This window comes from Lichenostomus cassidix, chromosome 24 (genome assembly GCF_008360975.1).
Source record: "Lichenostomus cassidix isolate B80296 chromosome 24, HeHo_3.0, whole genome shotgun sequence".
Taxonomy (NCBI): domain Eukaryota; kingdom Metazoa; phylum Chordata; class Aves; order Passeriformes; family Meliphagidae; genus Lichenostomus; species Lichenostomus cassidix.
In genome coordinates this window covers 679,499-707,481 of record NC_139504.1, presented here as the reverse complement: position 1 = coordinate 707,481, position 27,983 = coordinate 679,499, and the positions used below count along the sequence as shown (strand labels likewise).

General features: G+C 48.9%; 1 protein-coding gene across 4 annotated transcripts in view; it reads left to right on the top strand.

The window, feature by feature from the left end:
- The window catches only part of FLI1 (Fli-1 proto-oncogene, ETS transcription factor), an 84,713-nt gene that overhangs the window by 48,573 nt on the left and 8,157 nt on the right, over window positions 1–27,983 (top strand). For all 4 annotated transcript variants that reach the window (XM_085081977.1, XM_085081978.1, XM_085081980.1 and 1 more), the window contains 3 exons: window positions 7,417–7,571; window positions 10,745–10,948; window positions 17,154–17,219. In XM_085081977.1, coding sequence (XP_084938103.1) covers window positions 7,417–7,571; window positions 10,745–10,948; window positions 17,154–17,219 — 425 coding nt within the window. The remainder of the gene's footprint in view (window positions 1–7,416; window positions 7,572–10,744; window positions 10,949–17,153; window positions 17,220–27,983) is intronic.

Here is a 27,983-nt window from a genome sequence, read left to right as displayed (position 1 = left end):
CTTTGTGGCAGTTGCTCTCTCATGGGGATCATTTGCTGAACTTGATCGTGCCATGGTTGTACCTCAGTATCATTTCTTGACTTCATGAAAATTATGTGGATATTTGCATTGCGTTCCCAATCTCAGAACTGGGGATAAAACACAGGAAAATAAGCTATTTCCTGATAAAACATTATACAGAGAAAAGGATGGATCCTCAAAGTACCAGCTGGGGTTTTTTGATAGTCGTGGGGGCTACCTTTGGCTACCAAGGATGGTTTTCTTTGGAAGAGGAGGAAGGAGCCTTTGCAGCATTGCCAGGCTGCCCAAAACAAGGCTGGGTTGGACGGGGCTAGGATCAGCCTGGGAGACTGGAAGGTGTCCTGCCCATGGCAGGGGGTGGGATGGGATGGGATGGGATGGGATGTGATGGGATGAACTCTAAGGTTCCTCCCAACCCAAACCTTTCTGGGATTATGTAACTGCAGCAGTTGCTCACACCCACAGTGTCAGACTTGCACACACAGAGGGGTTCCTCTCTTTACACTCCTCTGTCGCAGGGAAAAGGAGCCCTCCACATCCTCTGAGCTGCCCTAAACCACACGTTGTTGTGCCCTGCAGGTCCTGTGAGCCCATGTTCTGTACAGTTCTGAGTGTGTCTCTACCTGTACACCCAAACTGTCTGTGTTCCATGTTCTCTGGAATGAAATGTCCTGGGCTGTCCTTTCATGGTGATCCCTGTGTCACCATTTCCTCATCTGCACAGTAAAAAAGGAAATAGCTCTGCCTGGACAAACTGATTCATGAGCAATCATGTAGGAGCCCTGGGAGCCATGGAGAAAGAAAGGCCCTCAGAAGGGTGTTGGTTCTGAGCAGACAGAAAATCCTTCTTTATGGACTCCCTTAAGACTCCAAGGTTCTTGGACAGAAAATGTGTGCTCACTCAGTGTCTCTAAAGAGGGGTAACCCCTGTCAGGAGAGGGAAAAAGGCTGCTCTAGTGTCAGGACCATGCACTGCTCCCACCCTGCCTTTGGATAACTCCTTAGCTCAGGAGCTCCAGCGCACCCAGGACAGGAGAACATTCCCCTGCCTTCTCCATCGCCTAGTCCTTTCCCTGCATGTCCATCCCAGTCCATAGCGATGGAGAAGGTCACTCCAGTCCCTCATTCCCCTGCTCACCATCTGCCTGGCTAACCCCACACATGTGTGAGTGGTTAGTCCCAATCCCAATCCCAATCCCAATCCCAATCCCAATCCCAATCCCAATCCCAATCCCAATTCCACTTAACTCCAGCTGCAGGCTGAACAACACCCAGTTCCCCTCTGCCTCTGTCTTGTTCCTCAAGCACCCTCATCCCGTGTCCCAGCTGCCTCTCAGCAGGTGCAGGCTTTGTTGTGCTGTCACCTGGGCTGCCATGGAGCGCTGCCATGGCAGGAGGGGGGTCTGTGTGCTCTGGGCAGGGACACAGCTCCAGGGCCCTGGCAGTGCTGGAGCTGGGACAGCAGAGACAGTGCTTTTCTCTTTCCCTCAGAGACCAGAAGCAGGGCTGAGGGGGTGATGGGCTGGTTTGGTCCTCAGCAAGGAGGGAGAATGGTGTCTGAGGACCCTTTCCAAGTGCTAAACTACATGGAAAGCCTACCCAGCTTTCTAACCCATGCCAAGATTCCCTGGTTTACCCCTAAACTGGAAGGAATTTCCCAGATAAGTGCATATCTTGTGTGTAGGGGATGTTCAGGCAAGGGCAGACACTGGTGCTTTGGGGGAGAAGATGGGACCTGTGTGTTATTGCAAGATTCAGATGTAGAAATTTTATGAACCCTTCCGATGTAACTTATGGCCTCAAAATCTGCCCTTGCCTTCACAGACAGCACCTGGCTCAGAGCAAAACCCATTTAAAATAATATTTAAAAAACAAAACAAAATAAACAAATATCTTTCACATTTGAAATTCCACTGAATAAAGGAGGAGGATTATTTAGAGGAATGCTGGGTAAAGTTTAACCCAATTTACAGCCTATGTCAATAACAGAGTTTTCCTTATATTTTACGTAAATGCCAAATGAACCAAGCAACAGAAATTCCAAATCTTGACTGTGTTTACTGGGCTTCCCCAGATCTGCATTTGCAGCTAAACTCAATGACCAATTTTTATAAAATATTACAAAATGTGTCAAATCTTCAAATGTGAAAGAATGTTCTGCTGTGCTGATGGATGTGGGCAAAGTTCCCTGGGCAATTCCAGCTGTAGAACGGATTTTTTCCAGCTGAAATTACAAAGTCAATGCTTTGGAAATGCTTTTGAGCTATTCTGCAGAGACATCCCAGAGAAGCTGTGGCTGCCCCTGGATCCCTGGAAGTGTCCAAGGCCGGGTGGTCAGGGCTTGGAGCAACCTGGGACAGTGGGAGGTGTCCCTGCCCATGGCACTGGATGAGCTTTAGGGTCCCTTCCAGCCCAAATCGTTCTGGGATTCTGTGATTTGATGTTTCTCTTGCTTCAGAACGTGAAAATAATGCCAAGATTCAGGGATCCCCGAAGGTTTTTGTGCCCCAGGGACTGTCAGAGCCTGCCGAAGGGACCATGCCTGCTGTCTGTAGGGACGAACTCCCCTTGGAGCAGCATGTGAGCCCTCTAGTGGGATTTGCCTGGTCCTTCTGCCCAAGCATCTCCCTCCCGTTTGCCTTTACCTGTCTGGGAAGACCAACCTGAGCTTTTCCATCCTTTTGGCAGTTCTGCAGCCTCTTTCAGTGGAAGTTTCCCTCCTCCTGAGGTATTCCTGAGAGCAGGGATGAAGTGCAGGCAGATGCAAGTTTGGAGGAGCTGACTCTGTTCCCTGCCTGTAAGAGGGGACCACAAGCAGAATCTCAGTGTCTGTTCTTCCTTTCTTCACTGAACAACAACAGAACAACAAATTAAAATGGGGCTTTACACCAAAAAGTGGAAAATTGAAAAAGAAAAGAGGGGTGGAAGAAAGGAGGAATGAAAGGATAGGAAAAGAGGGATAAAAAGGAGGAAATATTCCCCTGAGTCAGGTCCAGAAATTCCTGAAATCCCTCATTTTGCTCTTTTAAGAAGAAGCCAAAGGTCATTCCTAGACAGAGCCCTGGGACAGTGATTGTTTTATTTCCACACCTCTGGAGCCCAGGCTGGAGCGGTACAGAGGATTTACTTGTCGGTGCCAGGCAAGCTGCTTGTCCATTTTGGCCAGTCTAGGGAAAACCTTCCCAAACACCAAGCTCTTGGCATCCCCAGAGAGAGCTGCTGGAGGAGCCTCTGGACAGTGGGAATGAGTTCTGCTTCATGTTCCTTGGATTCTGTCACTGCCACAGGGACTGTGCTCCCGAGAGCTTGTGAAATCAGCCTGTATCCATTTACCTGTGGCATCCACAGTGCTTGCTGCCAGAGCCTGAGCAAATCCAGCACGGAGAGCCACTGGAGTGTCTGGAGTCTCTGGGAAAAGTCAGGGATTGATCTGAAATCCCCTTGCACAAACCTTTTCAAATGATGAGGGAATATTTCTATAAATCCCAGCCTGCCTGTGGGTGATGCATGAGCTGAGGAAGGAGTGATATTCCATGAATACAGCATCCATGGCTCACAGCTCCCTGCTTTCCTCTGACATTGCTGTTGCTCCCCAGGCTGGATCCTTCCCTGTGTGGCCACATCCCTCTCCTGCTGGGAGAAATCCCTTACCTGAGGCTGGAGCAGGCCAGGGGCTGCAGGGGTGGCTCACACTGGCTGAACTCTCTCAATTCCCTGTAAAAGGCTGTGTTTGGTAGGAAATGCTGCGCTCCAGAAGACACAAAATTAGGGATCTTCTCACTTGCTGTCACTGAAGATTCCATGGTGTTTTCTCAGGGATAGATCTCCTGCCCAGTTAAATCTGGGTAATGCTATTTAGTTCTGTCTGTCCAATGGAGCTGGCTCTGGATGCAGCCATCCTGGAAATTTCCCCAGAGAGAAGGGAGGCAGCTCTGCAGCCACATGGACATGACCCTGATGGTATGTGGAGAACAGTCAGTGTCCTGCAGTATTAATGGAGCAGCTCCTCTTCCCACAGTGCCTGGTAGGGGCACCTCAGTCCCTTAAAGTTCTCTTCAGACCTTTTATCCAGAGGTTTCTGGTGTTTGGCTGTCTGGGTTCGGCTGCTGAGACACAGAGCAGGATCTGAGCTGCCAGACCAGAGTCTGTGCTGTGAAAAATCGTCACAAAAATACTGAGGGGATCTCACAGTCCTGGGATTACTTTGGTCACTTCGCTGTGTGGGTCATGTGAGTGTGCATGGTGTGAGCAGGGGGCACAGTCAGCCCAGGACTCTGTGCCTGTCCACATGCTCATTCCATGCCAGCAGAAAGCATGGAGAGGCTCTTTAGAAGATGTTGTTATCCAAGAGTCTGGAGATCACAGAATCACAGAATCCCAGAGAGATGTGGTCTGGAAGGGACCTTAGAGATCATCCAAATCCAACCCACTGTCTGCCATGGGCAGGGACACCTTCTGCTATCCCAGGCTCCTCCAAGCCCTGTCCAACCTGGCCTTGGACACTTCCAGGGATCCAGGGGCAGCCACAGCTTCTCTGGGCACTCTGTGGCAGGGCCTCCCCACCCTCACAAGGAACAATTCCTTCCCAATATCCCATCTCTCCCTGCCCTCTGGCAGTGGGAAGTCATTCCCTGTGTCCTGTCCCTCCATTCCTTGTCCCAAGTCCCTCTCCAGCTCTCCTGGAGCTCCTTTAGGCACTAGAAGGGGCTCTGAGGTCTCCCTGGATCCTTCTCTTCTCCAGATGAACACCCCCAGCTCTCCCAGCCTGGCTCCAGAGCAGAGGGGTTCCAACCCTGGGAGCATCTTCATGGCCTCCTCTGGGTTTGCTGCAGCAGCTCCATGTCCTTCTTGTGTTGGGAGCCCCAGAGCTGGACACAGCTCTGCAGGTGGGGTCTGTGCTGGAACAATACCCCATAGAGCTGTATTAATGGAATATATGGTATTATTTTATCATAAATAGTGCAAGTCCCATCTGCAGGGGGTATTTTCCAGGGCAATTTAACTCCAGAGCAAGGGGGGAGAGAGAAGCCTTGTCCCCAGGGAGAGCAGAAGAGGAGGTAGGTCATATGCCAGGAACAATGAGCACTGAGCACTGAGCACAACAGTCTGAGCCCCTGGAGCAGGGTCTGACAGAGCACATTGTGACACCCTGGACACAAAGTGACAGCCCGGAGCACAGTGTAACACTCTGGAGCACAGTGTGACAGCCTGGAGCATAATGTGACACCCTGGAGCATGGTGTGACACCCCAGAGCACAGTGTGACAGCCTGGAGCATAAAGTGACACCCTGGAGCACAAAGTGACAGCCTGGGGCACCGTGTGACACCCTGGAGCATGGTGTCACACCCTGGAGAACAAAGTGACATCCTGGAGCACAATCTGACAGCCTGGAGCACAGTGTGGCACCCCAGAACACACTGTGATGCCCTGGATCACAGTGTCACTCCCGGATCACAGTGTCACTCCCGGATCACAGTGTCACTCCCGGATCACAGTGTCACTCCCAGATCACAGTGTCACTCCAGGATCACAGTGTCACTCCCAGATCACAGTGTCACTCCCGGATCTCTGATGCTCCACAGCCCCTCCCCAGCCCAGGCCATACCCCAGCAGGACACAGCTCCTCACTGCTGGCCCGGGGCTGTTTACTGCCAGCACGACAGGGAATTGCCACCTGGAGCATTGCCACAGGGAATCAGCACTGCTCCGTTCCCTGTGAAATCCCAGCAGCTCCCCAGCCTCTCCCCGGCTGCCACGGGGACATTAAACCTTCAGCAGTTGCCTCTCTGAAGGCGGATTTTGGTTCCCTGCCTGGAAAAACAGTAGGCGAAATAGTAAACCCTTAAATTCGAACATGTGTAAGTTATACATCTTATTTCCATTTTCAAGCAACATTCCCTTCGTCAGACATGAGGAAAAAATTACCGTCTGCCTTGGAATATCTCGGTGGAGCATTTATCTCCCGGCCATGATAACTGAATTTCAGGCACTTCTCCCTCCCCCCCCAGTTCAGGTTAAGAGACAAATTTGTTTAGTGTCCTGCTTGGAATTTTTGCCAGCTGAGCTCGGAGGGTGGGATTTGTGCACTGACACAGTTCTTACCCTGCAGGGAATGATTCCCTCCCAAACCTCTTGGCTGTTCTAAACTGCCCTGGGAATGGCTCTGGACTTGCTCTGTGCAGAGGTTGTGCACTAATCCCTCCCTGGATGGTGAAGGCAATGATGTGCCCTTCCCTGGATGTCCCACAAGCTGGCATGTGCTGTGTGTGCCTGGCAGGCCCTGGGCTGGGCTTTGAAGGGACTAAAGGCAGGAGTGGCTCCTGCAGCTGGAGCAAAACACAATCTCTGCTCCCTCTCCAGGGTTTGGAGGCTGACAGTTCTCCCAGAGACTTCCCAAGGCTCTGCACTAGGCCAGGCTTAGCATGGTGCCACCTGAGCTGCTGAGTGTTCCCTTCTTGTCACTCCAGCACTTCAGGAGTTAACTGGGGACAGAGCCCTTTTCACATGCCATTGCTGGGGTCTGAAGTTCCTGACTCATGCCTGAGGCACGCAAGATTCCCAGATTTCCTCACCAGGTAGTGAACTGTGGCACTGTTAATCAGAGAATAATAGAATAATTGAATAGGCTGAGTTGAAAGGGAACCATCAGGATCACCGAGTCCAACTCCTGGCCCTGCACAGGACACCCCAACGATCCCACCATGTCTCTGAGTGTTATCCAAATGCTCCTTGGCTCCGAGAACAGACCAGATCAGTTCTGTTCAGTCCTGTATAAATCAGACTCCGTGCTGACAGTGGGTACTCTCTGGGGACAGCCCTGTCACTTTGGGTGGGTATTTTGGTCTCTTTGTGAATGCCATGACAGGGCTGTTCCTGTGTCCCTGGGAGCTCTGCAGAAACGCCTCAGGACAGGTGAGCAGAGCCTCTGTGTGTCACTGAAAGGCCCCACTGCCACTCCAGGGGTGTTTTAGCACCACAAAGGGTGAAACAGCCCAACAGGGGCTTCCAGGAGCACCCAGCTGTGCCTGCAGGATTGCTGGAATGCACTCAGCAGCCAGGGATGAGGGAAGGAGGGTATAACCCACAGACTGGTATGATAGGCATTGGCTCCTTACCTGGCTTGGTAATGTTGGCATTTCAGAGCCATTGCACACCTTGCCTTGTCTGGTGTCATTCCCTTGGAAACTCCGACTGGTTGCATTATCAGAGATCCCTTGTGTGACTTGTGACCTTATGACACCTGGGGACAGGCCAGGAATGGCCTCTCCCACACAAAGGGACTCCCCTGAATGTCCTACCCTGGGGCTGTGCCCATGCCTGTGACCCCAAACCCCTCCTGTGCTGCAGGATGGAAGGGGCAGTGATGGTGACACAGCTCTTCCTTTGCCTTTCAGGGAGTCCCCCGTGGACTGCAGCGTGAACAAGTGTGGGAAGCTGGTGGGAGCAGGGACAGAGTCCAACCCCATGAGCTACAGCACCTACATGGATGAGAAGAATGGGCCTCCCCCCAACATGACCACCAACGAGAGGAGGGTCATCGTCCCTGCAGGTACCACCATGCTCTGGGGCAGCTTTCCTTGCTCTGCCTGCAAGAGTTTTTGTTTCCTTTGTTTACCCATTCCCAGAGGAATTTTCTCTCTTACAAACCGCACAAAAAATAAGGAAAATATCAGAGTTTCTGGCTAGTGAGAATTTCCCATGTCCCAGTGCATGATCTGAATTAGGATAAGCAGCAGATAATTGGTGCTCTTTTTTTTCTTTAATTTTTTAATTTTTTTTTTTTCCTGGAATGAAGTGTTATTTTGGTGTGCTAAACCGAATCCATCTCCTGTCATGTGTTAGAGGAGAATCTGCTTCCTGGGACACGCAGGGGATGATCAAAGAGGAATGAAGTGGGCCCAAGTTATAACTCCCCTGGTGCTCTCAGCATCCAGCTGCACTTTCAAGTCACACTGATTGATTCAAAATGAGCTATTTTGTTTTCATTTTCTTTGTTAGAAGTAGAAACCCAGAAAAATTATATTTTGCAGGAACTGCATTATCCTTCCAAAAATTGTCACACAGACACATTCCTGTCCAGTTCTGTTTGTGTTTGGTATCCACATCTGCTGCCTGGAACTGGCAGGATGCACTGGATGCATTTGGACACTCAGGGTGAGAGCTGCTGCGGAGGAAGTGGGTGAAACTGTTTCCTTGTGAAATTTATAAACACCATCCCTGCAAACAGTCAGGGCCAGGAACTTTCCAGCAAAGGAGCCAAGTGTTGGCCCAATGCACATCCCAGAAGTCGCCCTGGCTCTGAGGGTTCCTCCAGGGCAGGCAGGGCTGCATCAAGGGCTGGAGCCAAGCCAGGCAGACACAGTGCTGGCAGAAGCAAATGGACTCGTGGAATTCAGCTCCTTTTCCTGAGCATGGCTTGACCACGAACAGATGACAATTCCCAAGCATTTGTTTGCCATTTAGGATGAAACGGAAAAGCTTCAGCTGAATGTAGTGAGGGGAAGCCAATAAAAGATTGATGGCAAATCTCAAAGTCCCATTTGAGCTGATGTTTGAGAGACTAGCTGAGCTCTGGGGGACAGCAGCAGGATCATGTCCAGTGTCACCCTGCCTGGAAAGGTGGAGCTGCCACCAACCAGTCCCTGGATTATTTAAGACGTTCCAGGGGACATTTATCCTGCTCCTCACTGGGCTGTTGATGAATATTTAAAAAGACCAAGGGTGAGGTAAAGTTTAGCATTGTTGAAATAGGGGAAATTACTTTCAGTACCCCCAGTGGAGGAGAAGGTTTGGAATCTCTTCTTTGAAGGAAAGTGAAAAAAAGGACTTTTTCCTCCTCATAACCATCCACAAATCAAACCCTTGAAATACTTGTGAAAGAGCAGAGATTTACCAGACTTTGGAAGACAATAATGAACATCATCCCAGATCTCTGGCTGCAGGACATAAGGTCCAAGTCATCCAAGAAAGGCATTTGGATATTTTAATTTAATCCAGAATAGAGATTTATAGCACATTAGGGTGAAGATAAGCAAGAATAATGTCACATTAGGCTTACAATAGCAGTAATAATGAGCTCTAAGCCATGTTTCAAGAAGGCAGATTTTCAGAGACCATTCAATGTCTTTTACAGTGTTTTAAGGGAGGCCACAAATTCACTCTGCCCTCTAGATGTTGGGTTGTTTTCAAACCTCAAGACAAATAAGTCTTTCAATTAAAAAAAAAAATAAAAAGAATCCTTTCTTGAATACTTACATTGTAAGATTTGCAGCCTTTTGCCAATGCTTAGAAAGCAGAATTTCAATTAACTATTGCCAGAACATGAAAGAAATCCATCTGTCTTTCACAAAGCAAACTTGCAAAGGTGTGGGTTTGTAAATTCCCTGTTCAGAATTCAGCTTTCAGCAGCCCGTATTTTCTGCAGATTCAGTGGGGAAAGGTCTCAGTTATAATTTAATTTCTCTTGATCTCACCTGTCTGGTGCTGTTATTCTGCAGCTCAGGTGCCCAGGAAGGCCAGGGATGGGCACTTCCTGATCTTTTGTGCCCAAGGATGCCCTCAGCCTGGGCACACAATTTACAGCCCTGGGCTCAGGCACTGTTTCAGACCCCCTAAAATACAGACAGAGTCATTTCGTGTCCTGCCCAGAGCACCCCACAGCCCTGTGCCTGTTCCTGATCCATGTTCTCAGCTTCCCGGGATCTGAGGTGTCTGAGGTTTGTCTCAAAGCTGGACCAGCTGCTAATGACACATCAAACCTCTCCCAAGTTTAAACTTCTTTGCAATCCTCTCCAGCTGCAACAGAACATGAATGTGCAGCTCAAATTTGGAAATGGGATATGTGGGGAGAAACAGCACAGGAAACATCTGAAAATGCAGATATGCTCTGAAAATCCCGCTGTCAAGCGGTATCGTGGAACCAGCTCTTGCTGGGGCTCTCTGATCTAATGCCCTTTCCAGAATTCAAAGGCTGATTTCTTTTTTTAACCACTGATGCAGCCACTCATCTCCACGGGGCCTGAGCTCCAGCCGGGCTCAGAGCCTCTCTTACGTCACCACCAGCAATAAAGATCCCACAGCTGGAGCTTTGCTGACAGGCAGTGATGCCCAGACAGCACAAAATCCACCCTGCCCTTGCAGAGCTGTGTGGGTTTACAGGGAGAGTGGAGGTGGAATTGTGTTCCTTTCATGGGGTGAACAGCTCTGACTCACATCCAGGGCAAGCTGCTCAGTTTTAGCAAGAACACTTGATTTTATTTTATTTTTTTATTTTATTTTACTTTATTTTATTTGACTCCCTTTGCTGACCATAAACACCCCCATGCTGAGGGTTTCACATGCCAGCTGTGGGGCTCCCTAATGCACATGGTGGGACTCACCAGTGACAGACCTGATGTCACTGCACAGCCTTGCAGAGCCACAGCTGGGACAGGAACACCCTCTCAAAGGGATCAGCTTCATTTGGGAAGCTTTTCTCCAGAAGGAGAAGAGTCACAGCCAAATGTCACCAGTAGAGTTCCCAAGCAGAGGAGTGACGTTTGAGTGGTGGAGAACTGACCCTGCCAGGTTGTTCACCTTGAACAGCACAGTGCTTGGTCATCCTGGCAAAATGGGATCAGGAAATTGAATAGATCTGCCTGCAGAAACAATGGGAAATGCACTGCCAGGGCTGCAGAGAGGGCTGGAGGGATGTGTGTAACCATCCTCTGTTCTCTCTGCCAGATCCCACCCTCTGGACCCAGGACCATGTGCGCCAGTGGCTGGAATGGGCTATCAAGGAGTATGGATTGATGGAGATCGACACCGCCATCTTCCAGAACATGGATGGCAAAGAGCTCTGCAAAATGAACAAGGACGACTTCCTGCGCACCACCTCCCTCTACAACACAGAAGTTCTGCTGTCTCACCTCAGTTACCTCAGGGAAAGTGAGTATTGCCCTGGCTCATTCCACCCCACCCTGACATGCTGATGGATAACCTGGCATGGCTAAGGAACTCCCAGGGCTCTTCCTGCTGGAGAAACACCAGCAAGGGGAAGGGAAAATAGACAGAGAAAGGCAAGCAGAGAGAGCAAACAGGGAAAAGAGGAATAAAGTTGGGTTGGAAAGTTTAGATGAACTCAGACCTACTGGTGCTACTATCATGGAGATGAAGGACTGAGCAGGGCTCTGAAGGAGATTAGATAAGTCTTACAGATAACAGCATCTGTGGCTATGTGATAAAAATACACATATTTGCCATGAAGATTAAATCTGACATTAACTGATATGTCTCAGGCAAATGATTCCATAGTTTTGCACTTAGAGGGCTGTGCCCTTCCCATAAACAGGACCCACAGCTGGCCAGGGCTGGAGTTTTCCTGTGTTCCTACAGGCCCAGGTTTGATGGAGAGAGTTAAAAATCTAAGAGTGATTCTGTAAATGTAAATGCGCTGGAGCAGGTGTTGTGCAGATGACCCAGGACTCAGAGATAAAGGTCGTGGAAGCTCTTTACTGCTCTTTTCTGCCCCACACTGGAGTATGGGATGAATCCAATACCCCTTTTTGCTGTTATTAACCCCAAACCCAGGAGCTGCGAGCAGCCTGGAGGAGCATTATCCCAGCACCCAAACAGCAATGATCACCCTAGGGATGGCACACACTCTGCAGGCTGGGAGTTCTAGAGTCCAACTTTTCCAAGACTTCTGTGCAATCATGATCATATCCACAGCTTCCAAATGTCTCCTCTTCACCTATAAATGGAGCTAAAAGCATTTCCTCTCCCCACAAAGGTGTGATAAGGGTGTGATAAGGTGCTGTGATGAGCCAGAGAAGTGGAGCTGTGCCCCACATGCTCTGCTGATTTTCCAAGTGAAATAGCTTTTATAGGAGTATCATTATTTAAGCACTCCAAAATCAGGAAAAGGTGCCATAAATCAAGGTGGGAACACAAGGATAGAAATGAAAAAGTGTATTTTCTCCACTAGAAAATCCAATTGTGATGGAAAGGCAGCTGAAGATGTCTCCTCTAGCCAGTAAAGCAGAAACAGTATTTATTTAGGGTGTTTCTTCAAAGTTGGTCTCTCCCTGCCTAAAATCAGTGGGAGTTTCACAGATTGCAGTGGCACAAGAGTTAGATCACAGATGGGTGCCTCTGGAAGCCCCACCTTTATTTTTCTTGAGAAGTCAAGCCAAGGAAATGATTCACAACAAAAAACCAAATTGTTGGATTTGAACAGTCTCTGTCCCTTGTGACGACAGTAAAATAATTTCCCATCCAAAATCATTGGCAAATTTCATCCCATTTCATCAGCAAAGAGCTGCTGGTCCACAGGAAGCTTTCGAAGGTTTGCCTGAGGAATTACACACTTTCCTGGGAAATTGAAGGCAGTTTTGTGCAGCCAGCACTGCTCTGGCCAAACCTGCTGACTGGGGCTGGGGAAATCAGGCACTTTGTAACCGGAAATGCTTCTAAATTCGCACAAGATAAACATTCAAGTGAGGGACATGAATTGGCTTATTGATAAGGCTTGAGAATTGACAGAGAGATGGAGTTGTCTGGGTTCGAAGCACAGGACCAGGCTGGAGGTGGAGAACTTGCCAGAGCAGTGGAATTCTCTGTTCTTCTAGCTCTAGGTGGCATCTCCAGGATCAGCCCCAGTGTTTGTGTCCTGTTATTTGGGCTGTTCAAAGACAGCATGAGGGGAATTGCATTGCTGATCTCATGGCATGAGCCTGAACACCTGGCTTCAGTGGGCACCTTTGCCATCTGCTGCTGCCCACTTGCTCAGGAGCAAATTCCTGCTTGATCCCACTCACCTTCACATCCTGAAGTCTGGTCACACTGATCTCCATTTCCAGCAAGGAAGTACCAGGACATCCTGACATTCAGGACAGCAGTCCCTGGGTCACACCTTGCTTTTAAATACCTGAAATTAGGAGGAATAAACCTCTGCCTCAGTTTTGCTCTTCGTAAAGTGAGACCAGCTGTCCTGCCATCTCACTGGGCCCATCCATTGGGATGGTGGATCTGTGGAGCAGGGGTTGTGCCTCTCACCTCCCAAGACCCAGCACATGGAGCCCTGGTGCAGCTGCAATATTCAAGTGCTGCTACAATAATGAGCACCAAAATATCCTGTCCTGCCAGGGCAGTGCCTGCAGTAATTTCTGTGCTATAAAGCCAGTGCAAAACCCAAGGACCTCTGCTGGGTTTAGGCAGATTATTTGTTCCTTTGTCACAGGGAATTCAATCCCAGTGCATGCCTAGCTTTAGGATGATGAATCTGCATGTGCTGAGCCCCAGCCATGCTGTGAGTGCTGTGCGCATGTCTGCTGGAGCTGGGCAGAGCATTCCTCCTTCCCTGCAGCTGTTCCAGCCCCAGGACAGGCTGCTTTGGGGAGTGCTGGGTGTCTCCCTCACAGAGTAACGCCTTCCAGAGGAGCTGATGGCTTTTCCAGACCGGCTTCCAGCGGATGTTCAGTGCCAAGCTCTGAGCTCAGTGCCATGGGGATGTGGGCTTTCATTTTCATGAGTTTTCCCCTTTTGGAAGGTTGCTTGTCCCACAGACATTCAGCTCTGCTCCTGCTTAGGGCAGGGAATAGGAATGGACACAAGCACAGGAGAATTTGGGGAATTGCAGACCTACAGGCTGGATTGCATCTGCCCAGATTCTCCCTCTAAAGGTGTCAAGCTGGATATGTGATGATTTGTGAATCCTCAACTTTGGGGTTTGCTCTCTAGGAAACAAAGCTCATCTGAACTTTCTGAGCCTGTTTGCTCGCCAGGCAAGTAGACCCCCTGAAAATGAGCTTTTCCAGGTTTTCAGTGTTTTACACTCCTGATCAAGGTGAAAATGTTCTTAAAGCTGCCTATGAAATACATTATTTTGGCACATCTGAGTCCAGATTGAAAAAATAAACCAGTAACACCTGAAAGATTTCAACGGAAGCTCAGTCTCAGTTTTGCAGATAGAAGGTTAAGGTGAGCTGTGTAATACAGTCGAGAGTAACCCAAACTCACCCCATAGCACCTTTAGTCGTTAGACAATGCTTGGGCCTAGATCAGAATGGTGCAGTTGTTTCCTGTTTCCAGAAGCCATTGAAGCAGGCAGGAATTTCAGTATCTCTGATGCTCAAGAGATTCTAGAGTGCAGAGCCCAGTCCTGCAGCACTTTCTATCCTTTAGAGCCTCCCAAAACACCCCAGTGGCTTTTTCAAGGAGCTCACTGTCCACGCCTCAATCATCCTTCTATGTTTCTTTTCATTCCCTCTCCAAAATTGTGAAGCCATGCCTTGATTCTCCTTTTTGTCCATCCCCACACACGCTGGGACTCCAGTGATCTTTTTCAAGTACATTCTGCCTGGTGAATCCTCTCCAGGCAGCTGTTGGGCAGCAGGAAGGGAGTTCTCCATGGATGTTTCCATGCTGTGTTTGGGATGAAGATCAAAAGAAGCTGAGCTGTCACCTCCATCCTTTCCCTCCCCAGTGGTGGGGGTCAGGCTGTGGGGTGTGCACAAGTGAGAAGAGCCTGAAGGGGAAAGGAATGAGGTTGTGGTGAGAAGCAGAAAACTGCCTCGTGGTTTCGAGCCATGCATTAATGCCAAACAAAACCATCCTGCCAAATGCAGCAGGACCTGGATTCCATCAGCAGCTGTGCAGGAAAGGCCACAGGGCCTGGGTAAGGTAAGGTAAAATAGACTTTCAAATTAAATAAGCCCTGAGATTGTGAAACCACCTCAGAAGGATGAGCTGCCTTATGAGAGGGAAGGCTTTATGGGGTAAAAACTCTCCTAGTTTTAAGTCCTATTCCATCTCCCTTCGTAATTAATGCGAGGGAAATAAAAGAAAGTAAGAGGTGGGGGATACCATAAGATAATGTGTTTAAACACTAATTATGGGAGCATAGCCCTGCACTGCATTAACAATACCAGAAAGAGCTGTTCTATCCACGATGAGGCTGACCCAGGGAGGGGGAATAAGAACAAAAATGAAAATTCATCCCAGCCAAAGCTCTGCCTCCGAAGGAGTGAAGGAGGAGCAGCCTGGCCTGTGTCTGTGTCTGTCTGTCTGTGTGCTTCCCTCCATCCTGCTCTGGGTCTCTGCCTTTCTCCCCTTCCCTCCTCCATTGAAAGCCTTAATAGGAAACACATTTCCGTCTCTGTGGTGTTCCCACCAGAAACCTCAGACTGCCGGGCAAAGGTGAGAACTTTGAGCAATTAAATCGGGGGAGGCGCCGGCCCTTTCCAGTGGCTTGGTCTGCATTTTTTAGCCTAAAGTAGCTATAGGTTGATCCTGCTCGTTCAGTGCTATTCATCACCCCACCCCCACCGCCCCAGCCGCTCATTTGCAGCCCATTTAGTCATAGAAAACCACGTTTCTGAATTCCCCAGCACTTCCCTGTCTGGCAGGGGGAAGCTGGGCTGGGCGTTGCACTCGGGATTGCTTTAAATAACCTGAAAAGGAGAGAGTGGTGGACAGGAGTTTCCCCACAGATATTCAAGAAAGACATGCCAAAGCCAGAAGCCATCTGATGAAAACATGAGTTACGTGGACAGAGTTGTTTCAATTCCTCCACCAATCTCTCTAAATATTTCAGCCAATCCCTCTGGCTACTGGCAGCTTTCAGAGCCAGGGTGCCCTTGGGATCCCTCTGAACTCTTTACCTCCTCGTTCACCATCCATCCTGGTCTTTGGAAACATCCCCTGTCTTGCAGCATCTGGTACCATCCATCCTCCCCTCCCTGGGAGCAGCTTTGTTTCCCAACACCTCCTGCCTCTGTGTCCTTGCTGGCTTGTGCAGTCTCTGGCTTTGTTTGCGTTTGGGGAAGGGAAGAAATCCACTGGAGCAGAGGGCAGAGGGCCAGCAGGATCCAGCACCTGCAATGGCTCTTAATTCTGGCAGGGAACTGCCTAAACCTCAGCTCCCACAGGAAAGAGAGACACTTTGTGAGTCCTGATGGGCAACTGATCGTTTGGGATGGTGTGGATCAGAGGAACGTGGGACTGCAGGGCTCAGCCACAAGGTTCTCATCAGCTGGTGCTGCAGTAGCTGTAAAGAGGCGTCCCCGGCCCTGCTGAGAGTTCTGGGGGTGCTTGGGGGACAAAATCTCACTCAGTCGAGGGGATCTGGAGAGCAGAAACGGTGTGGGAAAGCACTCTTGGGGCAGGATTGGTGCTGCTCCCACCCCATCAGTCCCCACAAACAGGACTGTGCCTCGCCAGGGCTGTCACTGCCACAGCCATGATACCAATATAAGTTGGTTTCTTGACAAATTTTGGCTAATTGCAGCCCCAGCTTCGGCAAGGAGCTGCAGCAAAGGGGTGCCCAGGAGATTATGTGAGCACACGTAACGAGACAACCATGAAATGTGTATTTCATGCTGGCTTCTGAGAACTCCCAGGGTCTCCTCCTCCATTTCCAGGAGAGTTTGCAGGAGAACCAGAGTAAAATGCTTCAAAAAGAACATTTGCACCACAGACTGTAGAGAACAGAGACCCTTCCAATGGGTTCCTTTTGGTGATACTCATGAGCAGTTGCGTGTAAGTTGGGCTGGATGAAAAGGCCTCTCTGATCCAGGAGAGCTGCTCGCAAATTCCCCAGAGCATGGGAGATGCAGGAATCCCAGTGAGGTCTGTGCAGCTGCTGGCCTCAAACCAAACATGTGACACTCTAAAAATGGCCAGGCCCTGACAGTGCAATTCATGTCTTTTCTCCTGCCTGTTCCTCAAACAGGAAATTTCTCTATCACAGCTGGAGAGAGAAAAGCTTCTTCCTTATCCTGTCACACAATCTGTGCCACAGGCCTTTCTGGAGGCTGTGCTGGGATCGATTCTGTACCAGGATAAATGCACTGTACAACCTTTTTGCTGCTTTGACCCCCGAAAGACTGCCTTACCCTTTTAGATCAGTTTTCGATGGGGGACATCGAGACACTCAGTGAAGGAGACAAATATCTTCATCTTTTGCAAGTGAAGATACAGCAGCACGTGTGACAGCTGCCAAGCTCTTAGAAGAATTTCACAGAAAATGTGTGCCAAATTGGCTGCAAAATTAGTTTTTTTGATGCCAACAACAGCATTTCCTACCTGCCCTCATGATTTCCTGTGGCAGAGCATGCCCAGACTGCACTAACTCCTTTTCTTTGCCTTGCAGGTAGCTCACTGCTGGTCTACAACACTCCATCCCACACAGATTCCTCACGTCTTGCCAGCAAAGAAGGTCAGTGTTGAGTATATAAATGTCCTGGGTTTGACTGGGTTAAAACTAGGCCTTTTTAATAATATCCTTGGCAGGGAAATCTGCTCTGCTCTGTGTGCACAGATTGGTTAAAATAGAATAATTCACTCTATGCAGCCCCATCCAGGCTGGAAATCCCGTCTCTGCTTGTCCAACCAGCACTGGGGCATAAATTGTGTCACTGTCACTCTTGTGTTTTGCTGAGCTGGTGAATTGATGGCACATTTTTTGTTCCTGATGTGAACAGTCTGAAATCTCACATAGACAGCAAGGCCTGAAACATTGTTTCTCTCTGAGTTCACACTTGAAAGGATAAAATCTTCTCACAATAGATTCCATTACTGAACAAAGGTCACTCAGGTATTCCAAACCCATCCATGAATCTGTAGCTTGTATCAACCAGCAAGGAAGACTAAATGCATCTTTTTGACACTTCTATTTTGGAACATTTTGATTTTCTTTTTGTTTCACATAACCCAATTTTTTAAATCTAGTTGAAATTCTGACCATGTAGCTACAGCTTAGAAACCTTGAAGTTTAAAAGTTAACAACCCTCCTGGGACTCCTTCAGGCTTTTGAGCTGTTTTTGTATCCTTCAGTCAGGTGTTTCAGGTTTTCCTCTGCAGTTCCAGTCCTGCTCCTTTTTCCTCTTTTATTGCCAAACTGGACCCTCAGTCAGGATAAAACTGTGAGAGTTGGTGTAATGGGTGTAAATGCCAGGATGGTTTGGGTTGGAAGGGACCTTAAGGATCATCTTGTTCCAGTCCCCTGCCATGGGCAGGGACATGATGGTGCACATCCCTTACCTGCATTGAGAAGTTGAATTGATAACGGCCAAATAGGGTGAGAAAGAGCAAAAATCTGTTCCTGTACTCTACACTTCCTGTATAGAGTCTGTAACTCGGTGTGCAGGGACAGGAGCCTTGAGTGGGGTTTTCCTTTCCCTTTGTGCTGCTGCAGGAACATTGGGTTTGTTCCCTGTGCTCTGTTCAGCTCCTCCATTGGAAAGTTTCTGGGAAGGGATAAAATCTCCTGCCTACCCCACCTGGACCCAGCCTGTCCCTGTGCCAGTCCCTCACTGTCGCCTATTAACTGTGACATACAAACACCTCTCTTCAGGAGGACATGGCTTCACGGACAAGCCACAAGTTTGGATTGCACAGAGCAGTGTGGAAAGGCAGAAAGGATTTTTTTTGAAGGAGCTGGAGACACAAAACCTCCCATTCCACTGAAGGGCTGCAGCAAACAGATCCCACATTTAACCAGCTCCTGTGTGGAGTGTTTTTTGCTGCTCTCAGAGCACTCTCTTCTCCTTGCATTTCATCCCCAACATCTGCCTTGAACCTGGACACCAGACCAGGGCTGCTTTTCCCAGTAGCTCCTTTTGTCCAGCATGTCAATGCCCACTTGAGCTCCCTGGCACACTTCTCTCTTCTGAGGCAGCATCAGTTGATAAAACAGGGACATTACAGGTACAGAGCCACTCAGGCTTTGCTGTGACTGCTGCTTTGCCATTAGCAATCATCTATTTAAAGTTAATCCGAGCTGGGGTGCTCCTGTGTGAATAAAGCAGGCACACGTATCCCTCCACAATTGCCCCTCACATCCAAACCTCTGCTCATTCTGTCTCAGGCCAGGCAGTTGCTAAATATAAAGCCAAGAAGATTTTTTTTTTTTAATTAAAGAGAAAAGCTCTGTGTAGAACCGCACTCCTCTGAATTTTCAAACACTTTGGGACCCCGGTCTTGAGTCACTCAGGCTGAAAGAAATTTGAGGGGAAAGTGTCCCTCCCCCTGCATTTTTAGTGGCCTCGAGAGTGTCTCTGTAGTGCAGCTGACAGAGCTCTGGGTTCACTGCTGTCAGCGTGGAGCCCTCAGCTTCACATGGAACTTTCATCATGTGTCAATAAAGGAGCAAGCACAGCCAGGGGACAGGCAAATAAAAATTAAGAACTACATAGAAATGCTGCAATCCCATCTATTCCTCCCCCATTTCTTCCTATAAGGCATAAAGTCTATAATTCCTTCCATGTTGGATATTGGTGTAGGATAAAGTGCCCCACTCCAGCCCACTGCAGCTGATTGAGGTTATTGCTGAGGTAAGATGTCAGGATAGGAGACAGGAGAACATGACAGGCTGGCAGATAAGGAATTGGGGGAGCAAAATGAAGTGTCTCATCCAATAGCACAGCAGAAACCCATGATGCTTATAAAACTGGATTTGGAATTCCTCAGCCTGGCTTGTTAGGAAACAATATTTTCCTTATTTCCTTTTTAATGGGCTCACTTCAAGAGGATGATGTTCTTTTGGAAAAGGAATTTCAGGTTAAAAATCATGATTTTTACAAGTTAACTTCTCAAAAGATTAAACTGTTTTCTTCATGTCAGTGCATCTGGAATCTACCAATCCTGTAAATATTTCTTCCCTCTGTGCCTGTGAATAAAAACAGACGAGTTTTTCTAACCACCTTCCCTTGAGGATTCAAAAGCAGGTGATGAAATAGTACCAAACATGCCAAAGATAGGAAAAGAATACCACTTTCTTCACTCCTGTAATTTTTCTACATAACTAATGCAAATAACCTGCTGATGCAGATTCCAGGGAGAGCCACGAGCTCTTTGCATACATTTACACTGTGCTTTACACAACATGTTCCATCCGTGGCTGGAAAAAAAGAACCTACATGGCAAAAAAAAGTGCAGCTGCAGCACAGACAGCTGCAGATGTTCCAGATGCAGCACATGGCTCTGCCCCCTCCCCCAGGATGGTGTCCCCAGGAGCACAGGGAGCCTGGCCTGTGTCCCACTGCCATCCCAGGGCTGGGTTTAGTGCCCTGGCTCTGCGCACAAAGCTGCCCTGGCTGCAGCTGCAGACTTGACTCCCTTTTTCCCTTCTGTTTTCTGCCCTCTCACTCCTTGCAGTGCCAGCTCTGCAAACAGCAGGAGCTGCAGCTCTGCTTTTGGGCCCTTAAACTGCAGATCTTCACAGCAGAAATCTCGGGAATCTTTCCAGTAGATCTTGTAAGAGCCACAGCTGGGGCACAGGACAGCTGAGTGTTGTTCTCACATCAGACAGGTAGAACCCCTGTCCTGTTCCAAGGACTCCTGCTGCCTGAGCTTCTCCCCTTCCCAGCCTCATAAACACCCCAAAGGATGGGACTGAGCGTCACTGGGACAAATTGTCTTCAGCTGTCTCTGAGGAGTAAATTGCTCTAATGAAAATCACCAGTATTTTTTGGCTGGAGAGCAGTTTTCTGGGAAATGAGGCTGCTCTCATGGCTGAATGGAAAGGGCCATGTACCCCTCCTAGCACCCCACTGCAGAGAAGGTCTGGTTCATTTTCTGGGGCTGTTTGGAGCAGTGACTGACTTGCTGTAGGCACTGGAGACAGGGGACAGGAATCTGAGCCCACAGATCTGCCCAAGTCCAGGGAGACCTTAAACTGCTCTCCTGCAGAACGGTGTCAGTGGAGCAGGTTTCCACAGGGAAATGGAAAGAATATTCCCATTCAACAACATGGGTAGGCCAAAGGGCCATGTCCCCAGTGGCTCTGGGCTCTCTGGCCTCACTCCAGGACAGCTTTAAAGCTGTGCTCAGTTTTTAGTGTGTCAGGGTCTGTGTAATCCACGTGTTTAATACACAAGCCAAATGTTGAGCAGCCGAACCCAGGGCAGAGCTGGCGGCTCCCAACAAGGCAGAATCCTGGAGTGTGGATGTGTAAAGTTCCCTGTGTCCATGTAACCTGTGGGAACACCTGGGGTGGGATATGTGGTGCTTTCCAATATGTGCTGATCCTGGGGAAGTGGTGTTTGTGCAGGGAGGTGGCAGAGGGGGTGAAGGGAGGCTCAGCATCACACAGGAAAATTCACCAGAGGGATTCCTGGGGCTGTTTGTCTCCAGGTCATTTAAGATCTTGATTCAGAAGCTGGATCCAGCACTGTCCTTTGCACATGCCAGGCTCAGCCCAAAGCAATAGAATCCCTGAATCCCAGAGTAATTTTGGTTGAGAAAGACCTTGAAGACCTTGAGTCCCACCTGTGCCAAATCCCCACCTTGTCCACAGGGAGTTCTCTCACTGAGTGCTACATTCAGTTGTTCCTTGGACAACCCCAGGGCTGGGGACTCCAAACCTCCCTGGGCAGCGCCTGCCAAGGCCTGAGCACCCTTTCCAGGAAGAAATTTCTCCTGATGTCCAACCTGATTCTCTCTGGGCACAGCTTGAGGTTGTTTCCTCTTGTCCTGTCTCTGTTTCCTGGGAGAAATCCTGGGAAATCCTCTTGTCCTGTCTCTGTTTCCTGGGAGAAATCCTGGGAAATCCTCTTGTCCTGTCTCTGTTTCCTGGGAGAAATCCTGGGAAATCCTCTTGTCCTGTCTCTGTTTCCTGGGAGAAATCCTGGGAAATCCTCTTGTCCTCTCTCTGTTTCCTGGGAGAAATCCTCCACCCCTGGCTCCTGTCAGGGAGTTTTGGAGTTTTAGAGAGGGATGGGATCCTCCTTGAACCTCCCACACTTGGCTGAGAGCAGTGACAAACCAGCCCAAAGTCTCAGAAATCCAACCCAAACTCAGGTAGAGCACAGGAAAAAGGGATGTGCTACCTTTCAAAGACAGAAGAAATCTCTACGTGAATGGATGAATAGGGATGGAGGGGGGGATTTTAAGGGTTTTGTCTGTGGTTATCCCATGTTTATGTTCACATTAGAGAAGTGGTTGTGTGAACAGTGAGAATGTTTAGATACAAGGTGTGTGTTTGTGTGTTTGGTGGGGCTGCTGGCAAATTTAGGAAGATAAATATATCAATGAACTCTGAAACCCAGTGTGGTTTCTGGGAGTTTTGTGTCCACATTCATTGTGAGGCCCTAAGGAAGATTTTCCTGGTGTTGGAGCATCAGTAAAATCGCTCTCTCACCAATTCCCTGGTACCTCACAAGATACAAGCCTGTGCAGCTGCTTTTCTCACCATCAGGGCTGCAACCCTGCTCCTCTTTTCCCTACAGATTCCTTTAAATTGGTAGGAACTCCTCAAAACTCTTCTCTCCCCCTTGTCAAATTCAGTGACAATTTGGGGTGACAGGTTCAAATTTTGGGGGACAGGGGAGAGAGGGTCAGAAATTGTAGGGAGTGTGGTTGCATGAGCATAGTTCCCACAGAAAAACACTCTCAAATTCCTGCATAAAGTCCTTCTGGAAAGGCCATTTTTCAGATCTAAAAGTTTGTAGTGAAAAATATTGTTCAGTTTCAGTGATTCTCCTCTGAGTGTGTCACTGCAGCCAATGTTTTAAACCCTCCAGCTTCAGTCAGGGTAGAGGAAAAGCAGCTGCAGCTTTGAGCCCCCCTAATTGTCTGTACTTGCTAAAACATTTCTCGATGATATTTGTGTGCCTGGTGATGAAATATCCCATTTTTAGCTCGGCAGCAGAGAAAGGGGAGGCTTTTTTAGGTCTCCTTTCATTTTGGCTGTGTGGCCAAGCAGGGATTTATGAGTTCAGGGGAGACAGTAGCCAGCACGCTCCGATTTTGCTTTTTATACTTTCTTTTTTTTTTTTTTAATTGTTTTCCTTTGAAATTCCAGAGTTAGTGTTTTGTCTGCTTTCTCCCTGACCCTCTTCGGAGGCAGGCGTGTGTTTTTTCACCAGAAAAACTGGAAACAAAGAATCGTTGTCTTTAAGCTGTAGCAGGCAGGAAACCCAACTCACAAGGGATCACCCCGAGCCAGCGCTGTCCCAGAGTAGACTCCAGTTCTCTGAATTCAACCTGACAGCTTGTCTGGAGCACTTTCTAAGTAACCATTATCCTTCCTTTTCCCCCAGCAAAAGAGCCATTAGTTTTTTTGCCTGGGGTGCAGTGCAAGCAGTGTTATTGCACTTGTGGGGGGGTCACGCTTTGCTGGGGTGCCAGGCCCTCCCTTCCAAAGCCTTGGAAGTGCTTCGGCTGTTTCCCAAAACAAGAGTTAATTTGTTTCTGATAATGACTTAAAAGCTGTAAAACTGCCATGGCTGTGCATGTGTGTCTTCCCTTTTCTCTCCTGTGTGCATGGCCTTTTTCTCCATGGATGTGAGGTTTGGGGTTTTTTTACTTCTGCATTTGTGTGTTTTTCAACAAGAGCAACCTCCAAGCCCGTTTGGTTTTACACCCTGTACTGGGGGCAAAATCCACACAATGCTCTGGGCACATTCCTGCCACTCCTGAGTGTGTTTTGGGTGGTTTGTAGGTATGCAAAGGATGCTCAGAAACACGGGATGTGCAGCTATGCCTTGGCTGTGGCTGCAGCCCTGCGTGGCTCAGGAACATCTCTGCTGGCTGGGAAGCATCTGCTTTTCCAAGCTGCCTCTGGGAGGGATTCTCAGGACACATTCTTCAGTCTCTGTGCACTGTGCATTGGGATTTCTGCTGCTGATATTAAAAAAAGCAACAACAAGGAAAAAAGAATTCTCATTACTTCCTCCTTTTCTTCATAATGTGTCTTTGTGAGGCTTGCACGGGGTGAGGCAGACGTGGCTCAGGAAGTGCCAGCGCTGCACGGCTCAGGGATGTTTTTCCAGCCACAGGCACGACTGGGGGCTGTCGCCTCTGGCTGAGAGTGAGCAGGGAGTGACTGCCAGGCAGAGAGGGGAGGAGAGCTCGGGGCTCCTGGCTGCCATGAGGGAGCTCTTTCCGTGCGCCTTAGCTCTGCCCAGGGACAGAGGCACAGGGCTCAAACCAGTGACCTGTCCTGAGCCCTGCTCGGGCCAGCTCAGGGAATCCCCTCTGGAAACCACAGATCACAGAATCCCAGGATGGGCTGGGCTGGAAGGACCTTAAAGCTCATCCAGTGCCACCCTCTGCCATGGACAGGGACACCTTCCACTATCCCAGGTTGCTCCAAGCCCCATCCAGCCTGGCCTTGGACACTTCCAGGGACAGCAATACTGAATCCTAGTTCTATTCCTACACTATATTCAGCTCCAGATCCTGTCTGACTCTGGGAATAAGTGGGCTTCAGCCACAGGGCTTTTATTCACCAGTGAATTTTGAAAACTTCAATCAGAATGTTTGATCCCTCTGATCTGTATTTCTATTAGGGCAGCAATTCATTACCAGGCTCTGAGCTAATTTCAGACACTCCCCAAGCTAAATCTGTTCTTCATATCCCATCTCTACAGCAGATTTCTCACCTAAACCCAGCACAGTCAGTCCCTTCTGACTTGGTTTGACTTGATTTCAGGTCAAAACCTAGTGTTGTTCCAGGCCTGGATTTGGGGTCTGTAAAACAGGTTAACAACAATGCAGAGATCAGAGAATCACAGAATCCTTTAGGGTGGAAAAGCCTCTGAGATTACTGAGTGCACCCAGATGGATGCAAAGGATGCAAAAGATGGTTTGGTAAGATTTTTCTAAGCTTGGTAACATAGAAGTAATTTTGATGTCATTCTGCACTCAGTGAGTTGCTTCCTCTTGGTGAAGAGACTCAGAGTTATTGCTTTCCACCTCTGACCCCTGGAGTGGTGATTCCTTAGCTCAAGGAACAGGACATTGTGCCTTGAAGGAGAAAAGAATGAGTTTGGTGCTTGAAGGACTGGAAATTCTCATGAGAACAGTCACAGTAACACTGGCCAGGAATGACAACAGCACAACATGTGGCACACATGCTAATTAATTGTTTTAATTAGCAGAGATAGCAAGTTGAAAAGCAATTCCTTGCAGGACGAGTGATGCTGTGATGTTTTGAGGCCTCAGTGTGTTCAGTTGTGACACACATGTCCCTGGACCTGGATAAACATGATGGGAAGTTGGCAGAGCCATTGGAAAAGGGCATAGGAGTCCTCAGACTCTGCCCTGCTCCGAGCACTGTCCCACCATCCCTGCCCACACCTACAGAGAGGTGAGAGCACAGAGCCTTCACAGCTTTGTGCTGAGAGGAGCTGGAGCTCCTTTCTGCTGACCCTGGGAGATTTGCACTGTGTATGTGTGGCTTTCAGAATGTGCCCTGTGTGTGTGGGGCAGTCAGAAATATTCTCTGAGTGTGAAGGAAGTGTCCTGTGTGTGTGTAACACTCAGAACGTGTCCATGGAGCCAGGGAGGGACCTTGTGGGCTCCACAGCTTTCATGTTTGCCGCCACCATTTCAAACAATCCATTGAATGTTTCCAGGAGAAGATGGAGGTGTTTTGGCTCTCTTGCCCCTGCAGAAAGCCACAGTCTGGGTTTGTGCTCTCCAGCTGGCTCTGAACACGACCCCACCTCCTCGATGGGATCTCCAGGAGGTGGATGAGGCAGTGTGAGGGCTGGACACACAGACCTGGGCAGACCTTGCTGACGTGGTTGGCTTGCAGCAGGAGAAGGGTTTGTTCCCACATTGGGACTTTTCCAAGGCACCAGGGGAGTGCCACCACACAGCCTCACCTGGGCAGGAAAAGCCACGGGGAAAATCCCGTGTCCTCCTCTCCCTCTCTCCCTGTAAAGTGGCTGCCACAAAATAGACCCCAAGGGAACACTTGGATTAATCACAGGTCTGCATCCCCCAGGACACCTGCTCTGCTTTCCCCCTTTAGGGAAGCTAATATAAATTCCAGCCACCAGACCAGGATCTTTTCTTCCTCCTGAAGCAGGAGGACTCCTTGCAAAACCCAGCCTGTGTTCTGCATGGAGAATGCATGGCCCAAACCTGGAATGCAGGAGGAACTGTTCTGGGATAACCTGTCCTGCTTGGATTGGGAGCACAGGTTATTTCCAGGCAGGACTTGGCCTTAGAGATTTCAGTGAAGCAAATCAGGAGAAGGAGAAGGCTGCAGATCTCACGTGGGCTGTGGGATCCACAGGATTCTCCATGTACCTGACCCTCCTTTCCCTCTCTCCCTATAAAGTGGTTTCCACAAAATAGACCCCAAGTGACCACTTAGACACATCACAATTCTGGATCCCCCACTACACCTGGGTCTGCCTTTCCTCTGTCTCCCCTCCTGGCTCTGTCTCCATGACTTAGGACAAGCCCCTTTCCCATCCTCCAGCTGCCGAATTTCCTTGGAAATATTGGCTCCAGAGATTCCTGGGCTCTCCCTTCCTTCCCAGCCTTGCCTGTTGTGCCAGCATGGATGGCATTCCAAATAAGGTTACCCTAGAGTGCCCATAAGGCATATAGTCCATAAATGACCCAGCCCCACTGTATCCATCCTAGAAAAAAGAAAAAAAGGCCTGAAAAATGTGGATATGCCAGGCCCAAAGCTCGTTGTTGTCCTGGAAAGCCTCCTCAGGGCTGGTAGCACAAAGTGGTGCCTGAGAAGGCTCCTTCAGAGGGAGCAGGATGAAGGGGCTGTCAGCACTTCCCAGCAGCTCAGGAAACAGAGGGACTGTGAGCCCATTGTTCAGTGAAATTCCCCCTTGCCTCCCCTGTGTCCCAAACTCTCAGATTTATAAAACACCAGGGCTTCTAAAATTTTTTGAACTTTTTTAAACTTATCAGAGAGGGTTTGCTCCCTAATACATCGTATTTCAAACACAGACTCCCTAAAGCCTTGCTCACTGGGCTGCACTCAGGCTGAAAGGACTGCCAGGGATTTGGGATGGTGGGGTGGGAATCCACCTGGGCATTTTCAGTCTGGTTTCCTGGTTTCTGTGTGTCTGTCCATCTGCCCCCAGCAATATCTATCAGTCTGCTCAGACTAAATATGCCGCAGAGGTGCTGGGAGGGGACACAGCTCCAGGGGGGACTGGAGGGTGCAGGGGGGTCAGGAGAGGTGGACACAGAGGGTGGCGAGGCAGAAGTCAAGGGAGATTTGGTGTGAGAAAGTGAAGAGCAGGGCTAAAAGGCACAGAGATCAGTGCTGCAGCCTGCCCCATACAGCCTGATTTCTGGGAAGGCAGTGCATCTGGAAAAGGCAGCTAGAGCCTGCAGAAAGTGCATTTATGCCTGCGAATAAATAAAATTATATTTAAGCTTCTTCCCAGGCGTGCTGTGAGTGCGAATGTTTGCAAAGCTGTGAGATCCTCGGTTGAAAGGTGCTGTGAAAGTGCAAAGTATTATTAATATCCTTTACCTTCCTCCTAATAGACTGAGCATTCATGCTGGGGAATTTCTGGACATAAACCAGACAGCTGCAGAATGACAGTTCTTGAAAGCATCTATGATTTATTTTCTGCTCTTTAATTCCATTTTGTATTGAACACACATTTGTCATAGGACTCTTGTTCCACAGGGCCTTTTAAGTCTAAACCAGACATGGGGACCTGATCCTTTCTGGGATAAATTTGCCCCCACTTCCCTGTAGCCATTTGCTGATTTACACCAGGAGAGAACCTCACTCCAAGTCTTTTAATTGAATTTCCATCCCATGGCAAGTTTTAGTGTAAAATCCCAGTGGTTTTAATGACAGATAAGACTCTCCTTGTCACCGTCTGGCTGCAGTTCTATAGGAGCTCTTTGAGCCACTCAGGTGGCTCAGGTCCTGGGAATGATCCTATTTTTGCAGGAACCTGAGTCTCTGGATGGGTTCCCTGGCTCTGCCTTTTCCATTTTGCTTTAAACACATTCAGCTTTCGAGCCTGGGCCTGGAAGCTGGGAGGGCTGGTGCGGTTCTCTCACGTTGCAGGGATTTTTGTGAAATAAAAATAGCTTCCTGCATCTGATTTTTTTTTTTTTTGAGGGGGAGAGAAAGAGTTGGAAACTTGCAGTAGCTGAGTGCACACGGTGTATCAATAGCAGGGCCTGTATTGCTGGTTATCATATTTAACCCTTCATACCACAGCAAAGTCACATTCAGAGCTAAATCTCATCC